The sequence below is a fragment of the Prenolepis imparis genome, unplaced genomic scaffold, assembly GCF_030444845.1.
Source record: "Prenolepis imparis isolate NDT839.2.m4 unplaced genomic scaffold, iyPreImpa1.0 SCAF_17, whole genome shotgun sequence".
Classification (NCBI taxonomy): Eukaryota; Metazoa; Arthropoda; class Insecta; order Hymenoptera; family Formicidae; genus Prenolepis; species Prenolepis imparis.
The window spans coordinates 986,513-997,695 of NW_028141175.1; the positions used below are offsets into that span (position 1 = coordinate 986,513).

The 11,183-nt window shown below is 28.1% G+C and overlaps 1 protein-coding gene across 2 annotated transcripts; it reads right to left on the reverse strand.

The window, feature by feature from the left end:
- Positions 1-711: 711 nt before the first annotated feature.
- LOC145946559 (uncharacterized) lies at positions 712-6,263 on the reverse strand. Of its 2 annotated transcripts, XR_014427059.1 has the most exons (6): positions 5,793-6,263; positions 5,438-5,590; positions 5,003-5,137; positions 4,538-4,672; positions 3,001-3,084; positions 712-2,840 (listed from the first exon to the last, which is right to left on the reverse strand). XR_014427059.1 is itself a non-coding variant. In XM_083056231.1 (5 exons), the coding sequence occupies exons 1-5, from the start codon at positions 5,890-5,892 to the stop codon at positions 2,764-2,766; spliced, it is 600 nt and encodes a 199-aa protein (XP_082912357.1). In that variant the 5' UTR covers positions 5,893-5,949; the 3' UTR covers positions 712-2,763. The 2 variants fall into 2 exon arrangements, 1 of the variants encoding a protein (XP_082912357.1); XM_083056231.1 differs by lacking the exon at positions 3,001-3,084 and having other exon boundaries at positions 5,793-5,949.
- Between the last annotated feature and the right edge of the window lie 4,920 nt (positions 6,264-11,183).

Here is an 11,183-nt window from a genome sequence, read left to right on the forward strand (position 1 = left end):
TATATATAGAATATATATATTTTTTAAATGCGCGCGAAAATCTTGTGTTATATGCACATGTTTTTTTCATTTTCTTTTCGAAGTATAAACATCCTTTACTTTATTCTGGGACCTAGGATAATAATTACATTTTATGTATATACAGGGTGTTACAAAAGCATCGGATTTGCTTAGCACCATGCGATAGAGAATGAAAATCTAAGAACCCACACAGAAAAATGATATGTATTAGATATCTGCTAGATATCTTCAATGTCTACCAGGGATATCCACAGGATATACAGAAACAGCTATTAGATATGCTATGGATATCCAAATGTCCGCCATTCGAGATCTCATAAATATCTATAGGATATCTACATAAATATCCACTAAGTATCCATACAATATCCAATGAATATCTACATAAATATCCACTAGATATCTATACAATATCCAGTGGATATTTATGTAGATATCCATTACATGTATACTGGATATTCATTAAATCTCTGTGTGGATATCCATTTAATGTTCCATAAATATGCATAGAATATATAGGCCAATATCCACTGGACATCGACATCAATATTCAGACGATATTTATATAGATATCTACTGGATATATAATTGATATTTATTAGATTTTGGCATGGATATCCATACAATGTCCTATATATATTTTATAAAAGATATTGGTAATAATGTTTATTAAAATTAAACAGTTTTAAATATCTTTTAAAAAAGTTTTTATTTCTTTCAATGTAAAATGCATATGTATGTAATGCGTATCTCACATTCTCGTACAGAATGCGTATCTCACATTCTCTTGCTTCATTAATAAGCAGTACAAATAGAATTTAGATAAACTTAAACGCAAATAATTAATAATTAATATTTAATCTGTTTAGCTATTTGAAACATAATACGCGTACGGATCATAATATTCTAAGATTACAGAATTTATAAATTTATGTTTAAATATGTGTATTAACAGTAGTTTAAAGCAAAACATTATATACACAGGGTGTCACTTAAAGATCGCCACTAAATACTTATTGTTAGCGTTATTTTTTAATAAAGAATTAGTTGAAAAGTTCTAAGTAATTTTTGTCTATAACACTCATTAAAAGAGTGGCATCTGGCAATGAGCACACATGATTAGCCGCACGATTTACGTGCATTAAGTTAAAGCTCGGCGCTGTTTGGCCGTATTGTACGCAATTAACTCCTTTATTAAGTATTATAGAAGAAAATTACTTACAACTTTTCGGCTAATTTTTTTCGTAAGAAATAACTATATGTACTTAGTGAGCGGCTTTAAGTGACACCTTGTATGTGTGTGTGTGTGTGTGTGTGTGTGTGTGTGTGTGTGTGTGTGTGGCGTGCGCGCGTGTGTGTATGCTTTGTATCGCTTTTAGACTCAGTCTCTTAGGAATTTACAGACATACAGGAATTTAAAAAGTTTATATATCATTTCCTCACACACACACACACACACACACACACACACACACACTCTCTCTCTCTCTCTCTCTCTCTCTCTCTCTTTCTGTCTCTTAATTCTACTTGTAATTAATTATAACGCAAAATATATATATATATATATATATTGCTCCAAAAGTGCACGCATACATTATATATCATACAGCATACATATAATTACATACGCTTTAACTTAACAATTACGCTTCAACTTAATCATATTTATTTATACGCTTGTAAATAACCTTGAAAAAAATAATGCAAAAATTCATATTTTAAAAACATTGATGAGGGAACATCATCGTATGTAAAATAAATAAATCAAAACTTTTAGGAAATAAAAACGTAACAATATACGTATAGATATCTCACTATAAAACTGCATCTATATAAAACTACAACATTTAATTTTATAGTAAACAATGAAGTGAAAATTATCGAAATAAAGGAAATAGACAATAACAGTAATTGTATGGGTAAATAACTTCCATATTACAAATTACAATTTAGTTAGTTTGATCTAATTGGGTTGAGTCAAAATATTTAATATAACATCGTAAATTTACTATAAATCATTATTAGCAAAAGAAGCTTATTTAAAATTAATAAATATTGTATACATATTTAATAAAATGTTATTATTCAACCTTTGCAAGAGGATTTTGTGTTGATTTTTAAATATACCAATTATTCTTAATCATCTAAAATTAATCCCGTAGAATGTACAATAATACTTTTGCAGAGAAAACAAATTGATTAATTTCGTAAACAAAAAAATAGTATTTTTATACAATGTCTAGATACAATGTCTAGAGAGAGAGAGAGAGAGAGAAAGAGAGATAGAGAGAGAGAGAGAGAGAGAGAGAGAGAGAGAGAGAGAGAGAGAGAGAGAGAGAGAGAGAGAGAGAGAGAGAGAGAGAGAGAGAGAGAGAGAGAGAGAGAGAGAGAAAGAGAGTGTTATATTGAAAGGGGTTAATCAAATATATTTACTGTTATTATCTATTTCCTTTTCGACAATTTTCACTCTCCACTATAAAATTATATAACACTGGATAGTAACATTTTCTCTTAGGACCGCAAAACTAACGAATAATACTATGAAATGAACTAACGATGATCTTTATCATCCTTATCACAATTGTCATAATTGTACGTTTGCACATTCAGTTTTTCTGGGACGCTATATAAAACATACCATATCTTTCTTCAGATGAGACTTTTCCATTATTTCGAGCGGCGATGGCAGATACGTAAACAGTGGAAATCTCACGATGAGATAGTTCATGTACGACAATTGCACTAGACACATTTGACACAAATGACAGGCACATCCACGTCATATAAGCATTCATCAGTATGCTTCTGGCATCTTATTGCTGAAACAATGAAACAAACCATTCTTTTTAGTTTGGAGTTTAATGTCTCGAAAGAATGCGCAATCTTTGAAATGTGTATACAGAACCGTGTATATAGAATTAAGACCTATAAGACAGTAATAGATAGTTATTAATAAATATATTTAACGTAAACCCTAACCTGCGTTGAATTATTTTGCCGTCGTTTGTCATTCTCAAATCTGTGTTTTGCGTGTCGGAACCAATCTTTACATTTTTTGTATCACTGTGTAATTGAATAAAACAAACAATATTAGCAATATGCTAGAAACACATTGCAATACGTTACAATATATCAACATTAATACGGTAGTGTTATTTGAGAAAACTACTATAATTTTAGATTTATCTTAAGAAGTGTGTATTCAGTAAATATTTAATTACTATGCTCCTTACTTTCAGGAAAAAAACTATTATTTATATTTTTTAAACTAAGTTGCTAAATTAATATTATCGTTTCTTATTTTAATTAAACACATATTAAATTTTTTCTTAAAAAATTTTTAATTGAAAAGCACACATATTCCATGTAGCACGCAACAATTTTTTTTATTAAGGGAGAAAATCGTCAAAAGAATAACAGCATTAATAAAAAAATTTATAATTTTTAATGCTGACATGCATATTAGAATTAAATGCAAATAATTCATTAATTGTAATTGAAAAACTACGAGAAACTGATGAATTTGAATTTTGATTATGTAAAAGTTAACCATGTGAAAACATATTCTGACAAATAATGTTTATACAGGGTGTCTACTTAAATTTTGTAAAAAAATTTCCTGAGAATTTCTTGATAAAAATAAAAATATAAAACAAAAAATAATTTATTATAAACGTCTCAAAAAATACTAATTTATTTAAATAAATTTATTAAATTATTATTTATCTAATTATTTATTAAATAAATAAGCAGATTAATTTATTTAAATATAATCTATTGAAAAATTGAACAAATTTCCATGAAATTTATAATTTATATAAAATATTGGTACTAAAAATAGATTGTCAATAAAAAAAAATCACAAAAAACTTTAATAAAAACTTCAATATTGCCAAGATATGTTAGACATATGTTTCTTAAATGCTAAATAAGAATAAAATTACTAAAAAGATTTTTTTTAAATTCCCTGAATTCCAATCAAATTCCATTCCCTGATTTTTCAAGATTGAACAAAGTTCCAGAAATTACCAGGTTTTTTCCCGGGAGTATACACCCTGTTATAACATCTTCTAACTTTCATAATAGTTAATTTTAATAAATTACTATTGCTGGGGTGCTTAAATGAATAAAATAAATAAAATTGTAAAAAATGTTTAAGAGAAATATACTGAGATAGTACTAGCAATATAAGTAAAAAAGTAATATCCTAGAAATACTTAATATTGCAGCAATAACAGCAATATTACAAACAATAAAAGAAGAATATTAGTAATAAATTCTCATCATCATCACTAATGAAAGAAATACAATGGCAATGTTAGTAACAGAATGTAGTAACAGAATGTGTTGTCTTGCCAAAAATGATAATCATTGTACATTTTTTAACAGTTCATCCCTCGTATTAAGTATCAAATATATATGAGGAATAAAATATACAATCAAGACAAAAATCAGAAAAACGCAAAACAATAATTTATAAATTAATTTATAAATATGACATGAAAAACATATATACCTGACAAATCCTGATGCCCAACTCTTTGGAACGCACAACGTTGAGATCTTTTTTGGAGGGTTAAAACTGTATGGCAAATACCAATGCCAGAATAAAATGTAAGACACGGTAGTCTTTCCGACTGTTGAAATTGCACTGCAACAAAATATTCAAATTTATTTAGATATATATGTAACTCTGAAAATATATTCAACACTATAATATAGTATTTATTCAATCTAAAGCGATAATAGCTAATATGACATGAAAACAGCTAATGTGACTGACAAAAATTTTGAATGAGAAGTATCGCAAATCAAGAATATATGAATTTATTATAATATATATATGAAATTATTATCGTCCTTAGTTATAGATAAAGATAAAACAAAGGCAAACATATATAAAGCAAAACTTTTATAATTAAAAAAGCAAGATTGCAAAAAAATATTTAATTATACTAAAAATAACTTATCAGAAACATACCTGACAAATTCCGATCCCAAATTCTTTGAAACGCACTAGATCGAGATCTTTTTTGGAAGGTTGAAACTACATGCCAAATACTGATGCCAGAATAAAATGGAAAACATTGTAGTTTTTCCGACTGTTGAAATTGCACTGCAACAAAATATTCAAATTTATTTAAATATATGCAACTCCAAAAATATATATATATATTCATCGCAAATATAGTATTTATTCAATCTAAAGCGACAGCATATATAACATGATAATAATAAGTTATTAGAATGAGAAGTGATGCAAGTCAAAAAGATATATAAGTTTATTATCATCCTTAGTTATATATTATAAAGATAAAATAAAGACAAACATATACAGCAAAATTTTTATAATTGAAAAACAAGATTGCAAAAAAAGATATTTAATTATACTAAAAATAACTTATGAGAAATATACCTGACAAATTCCGATGCCAAATTCTTTGAAACAAGGACCTATTAGAAGCACTAGTTCGAGATCTTTTTTGGAAGGTTGAAACTATATACCGGCAAATACCGATGCCATAATATAATGTAAGACTCGGTAGTCTTTCCGACTGTTGAAATTGCACTGCAACAAAATAATTTAGTTATATCAAATTAATTTAGATATATGTATATGCTACTGCTAAAATAAATATATGAAATATATTATTACGCACATTATTACGTGTATTACGTATCACGATTAGCCAACGTGGTCACAAAACGCAAAATAATTTTTGAGTATATCTTTATACAGAATAATCAAAAGGAAAAGAAAATATACTTACAGAACAAATTCGTGCACAAAAGGACACCCAAACCGATGCACAATATACAAATGTGTTGGATTTTTATGGATTTATTTTGATTCACACACGGTACATACATCTCGCGTAACAATCACGTAACAATGGCCTCGTGCTACGTGCTTCCTCATTCTTTACCGGATACCGGATGCCGGCTTGACTCGGCAGCTCACGTGTCTCCGATTAGCTAATTGCGTGTCAGATCATATGCGCAGAACAACATCGCGCAGTTAAGGGCGCCATGAATTGGAAAGTGGCCAATTAATGACAAAGTAGCCGCGGCGCGCACAATCATCGGGATTTTCATGTTCAGGGATATATATGTACACACATGTATTGCAGTTACGCGCCTAAATACAAATAAGAGTGCTGCGGTTCTTTGGGTGAGTTTGCTCGCAAGATGAAAATTACGAAAGTGAGAGATTCACTAGATTTCGACGAATGAAATCGTAGATAATCTATTAGTGAATCGCTCACTTTGTAATTTTCACCTCGTGAGTAAACTCACCCAATAAAGAACCATAATTATAATAGGCACCAAGAAGATAAACGTATGCGTATTACGCACATAATACAAAATGTAAAATATCGAATAGTTAATAATAATATTAACTATACGTATATAAAAAAAATTCAAATATAACTATTTAGATTTTAATTTCTAATTAATAATGAATATATGCTTATTAAATATTTCTGGCAAACATTTTTACGAATAAGAAATGAATATGTAGATAACACGTGGATCTCTAATAAATATCTTTCGTAGCTATTTGGTGGACATGGATATTATGTAGATAACATGTAAATATCTAATGAATATCCTCGTCAGATATTCAGTAGACGTGGATATGTGGACAATAATCGGATATCCACTAGATATCCTTGTTATATTTTTAGTGGACGTAGATATGTAGAGAATATGTGGATGTCCAATAGATATCCTTGTTAGATTTTTAGTGGACGTAGATATATGGAGAATATGTGGATATCCACTAGATATTCTTGTCAGATATTCAGTGGACGTGGATATGTGGACAATAATTGGATATCCACTAAATATCCTTGTCAGATATTCAGTGGACGTGGATATGTGGACAATAATCGGATATCCACGAGATATCCTTGTTAGATTTTTAGTGGACGTAGATATGTGGAGAATATGTGGATATCCACTAGATATCCTTGTTAGATTTTTAATGGACGTAGATATGTGGAGAATATGTTGATATCCACTAGATATTCTTGTCAGATATTCAGTGGACGTGGATATGTGGACAATAATCGGATATCCACTAGATATCCTTGTTAGATTTTTAATGGACGTAGATATGTGGAGAATATGTGGATATCCACTAGATATTCTTGTCAGATATTCAGTGGACGTGGATATGTGGACAATAATCGGATATCCACTAAATATCCTTGTTAGATTTTTAATGGACATGGATATGTGGACAATAAGTGGATATCTACTAGATATCTTTGTTAGATATTTAGTGGACGTGAATATGTGGACATTATATGATATCTAATGGATATCTAGTGGATATTTTTAATAAATTTTTAGTTAACATGGATGTGTGGATAATATGTGGATATCCACTAGATATCCCAGCTGGTTATACGGGAGATATAGATATTTTTGATATCTAATAGATATCTATTGATTATCCATAATAGATATGGACATTATATGGATATGTCGATATCCAGTAGATATCGATTAGATATGTAGCTCTGTGTGGGAAGATTTTTCCTCAACGAAAATGTCGAGGGAGGTCATCATTTTTTGCAAGTTCCCAATTTTTGCCATCATATATCTTAGTAACTAAGCCTTAAATTAAAATTCTATTAAATTAAACTTGACCTGAAATTAACTGAAGAATGCAGTTTTGTTAATCTTTTAATTCCATAAAGTTTATTTTGCGAAAAGCCCTTCATTTTCAATCACTTATAACTCGAAAATTATTGATGCCTCGACATTTTCATTGAGGAAAAATCTTAGATTTTCATTCTCTATCGCATGGTGTTAAGCAAATCCGATGCTTTTGTAACACCCTGTATATATACGCATATATAAGAACGATATATGAGATTCTTATTGTATGAAATAAATTGTTACAATACATATATGCATAATATGCAAAAATGTTATGCGATAAGCTTGCTGCGCTCGCGTTTGCGCGAACCATTTTACTTTAAACTTCTCTATACTTAATCAAAATTAAATATTTTTCTTTTTACATATGAATTCTTTATCAGTGGGTTATCAATTAAAAAACAAAAGATGCAGGTCAGTTTTTGTTAATATATATTATAATGTCTTGCTTGAAATATATAATGTGTATTTTGTTTAAAACATACATAAAAGTATATAACGTGTACGTGTAAGTGAAAATTTCTCGCTAATTTATGATTCTACGATTATGAAATTGTAAATTAATTAATTTAATTATATTATCGAGAACACTCTCTTTATTCATTGAATTTCATTTATCGATCCGCAACACAGAGAGCATATATAATATAGCTTTGCATGATGCATGTAAATCGATACTCTTTTTTGCCGGAAATATTTCTTATAACTGTACGCACACTTAGTATAAGTAGCGGTACAAAAAAAGAGCTCTAAAAAACTCATATGTTTCCACAGTATTTTCTTTTTCTATATACTAGAACAACACAAGCGCGCGCTACGCGCGCGTCATTCTTCGGTTTTATATGTTAAAAAGAATGACATTTTTAAAAACATAATATAAAGTTTATTTAAACACGATTAATATATTTTTTGACAACAATCAGCTGATTAAAGCGTTAATTTTTGCTAACCAAATTTTTAAATAAAAATATGTTATAGAAATTAAAATAATAATGTTGTAAATAATATGTTATAAATACTTTAACACGAATAATATTTTAATTATGATGGAAATCATCAGCTGATAACTTTCATAAATATTAATTGAATTAAAAGATATCGAACTATAAAATATTATTTAAAACATTTTATTATTTCTGTCGAAAATATTAATCGAGATTAAAGAATTATAACATATATTATTTAAAATAATATTATTTCAATTTTTATACCATATTATTATTTTAAAAATTAATTAGCAAATTGACGCTTTAATCAGCTGGTATCTGTCAAAAAATATTAATAAAGTAAAAATTTGCTAACTAAATTTTAAAATAATAATATGTTATATAAATTAAAATATAAATATATTTTGTAAATAATATATGTTATAATATACCTTATATTAAAATAGTAATATGTTGTAAATAATATATTATGTCTTATCTACGATTATAATATTTCTGGACAGAAATCAGCTGATAACTGTCAAAAAGTATTAATAAAGCGTCAATTTGCTAATTATATTTTAAAATAATAATATGTTAAAAATATTAAAATATAATAATACGTTATAAATAATATGTTATAAATAATATGTTATATTAATGCCTTATCTGCAAATATTTTTTTTTTAAATCAGCTGATAACTGTCAAAAATTAATCGAGTTTAAAAAATTACAACATATTATTTAAAACATATATTTTATTTTAACTTTCATAACATATTATATTAAAAATTAATTAGCAAATTAACGCTTTAATCAGATAATTTCTGCCAAAAAATATTAATAAAATAAAAATTTGCTAAATTAATTTTAAAAATAAAATATGTTAAAAATATGAAAATATAGTTATATGTTGTATATAATATGTTATAATATCTTATATTCGTTTATAATAATTTTTAACAATCATCAAAGAAACTGTTCTAGAATTCTTACAATATTCTTAATTTTCGAATTCAAAGTTTAAACATTTTTCGCGAAAATTAAGGCCTGTATAAAGACTAGAACATTTTCTGTATAGGCGCGTTTTAAAGGTCTCTTCAAGACCTACAAAATGAGCCCTCAGTGAATGTTTTACGACTTACACAGGCCTTAATTACTGAATTCAAAGTTTAAACGTTTTTCGCAAAAATTAAGGCCTGTGTAATTCGTACAACATTCGTCTTGGGCGCGTTTTAAAGGTCTCTTCAAGATCTACAAAATGAGTCCTCAGCGAATGTTCTACGACTTACACAGGCCTTAATTTCTGAATTCAAAGTTTAAACGTTTTTCGCGAAAATTAAGGCCTGTGTAAGTCGTACAACATTCGTCTTGGGCGCGTTTTAAAGGTCTCTTCAAGACCTACAAAATGTATATTTATTTAATCGAATAAGAATTGAAAAAACATAATTATTATATTAAAATTTAATTATCAATTTAACGTTTTATTAATACTTTTTGACAGAAATCAGCTGATTAAAACATTAATTTGTTAATTAAATTTTAAAATAATAGTATGTAATAAAAATTATAAAATAAAAATATGCTTTAAATAAAATGTTATAATAGTTTAAACTCGAATAATATTACTTGACAATTATCAGCTGATTTCTGTCAAAAAATATTTTTCGAGTTTATAGAATTATATCATATTATTTAATATATTATTATTTTAATTTTTATTACATGTTTTTATTTTAAAATTTAATTAGCAAATTAATGCTTTATTCAGCTGATTTCTGTAAAAAAATATTAATCAAGTTTAAACATACGTTATATAAAAATATCATTTTTTTTTATATAAAATCAAGGAATGGCGCGCGCATAGCGCACTTGTGTGTGTGTATTGTTCTAGTTTTATATAGGATACGTTTCAGACTTTTTCATATCAGTACAGTATTTGGTGAAATTTAATGTTTACATCTCTGAGTTTGGTTTCAAACTATTTTATTTTATCGCATTTTTCATACATTTATCGTGTTCTTTATAAAACATTCGCTCGTCGAATTTATCCGGATTTACCATATCCTTTCGCTTCTAACATGGTTCTATATGAACACGTAAAGATCCGGGTAATAAATTTAATAAATGACATTTCGCGTTTTTCACATGGACACGCGAGCGGCTGTTACGCATTGCACTTCCTTCGTGTCTTAATCCGATCGTTCCGGTCTATCAAGAATCGAGTGCGGCGAATGAGAGATAATGCGAAATTCACGAAGCGTAAAGGTATATAGTTCAATTCGCCTCTATTCTATTTCGACGGAACTTCCTGCTTTGCAGACACGCAGCTATAGCGGACCCGCATATAACGGCTGGTGGCTTCTCTAGAAGTGTATGTTCTTATATTATACTATACCGAGTGGAAGCGTTTAACGATGCGAGCACTCGCAATGTGATGTCACGCACATGTGCGTCCGATACAAAGTTGAGTTTCGCATTCGCATTCGTTCGTCGTATGTATATAGAGATGTAGAGTTCGTCGCTTGCGATTATTACGCGCTTTCAAGTGACATTTGAGAGCTG

What these genes read in the sequence shown, in the direction of transcription:
- LOC145946559 (XM_083056231.1), bottom strand. Translation starts at nt 5,892, where the DNA reads ATGTATGTACCGTGTGTGAATCAAAATAAATCCATAAAAATCCAACAC. An exon ending in TTTGTGCACGAATTTGTTCT is followed by an intron (nt 5,591 to 5,792) that starts GTAAGTATATTT and finishes ATTTTGTTGCAG; the next exon opens with TGCAATTTCAACAGTCGGAA. An exon ending in TGGGCATCAGGATTTGTCAG is followed by an intron (nt 2,841 to 4,537) that starts GTATATATGTTT and finishes TCATTGTTTCAG; the next exon opens with CAATAAGATGCCAGAAGCAT.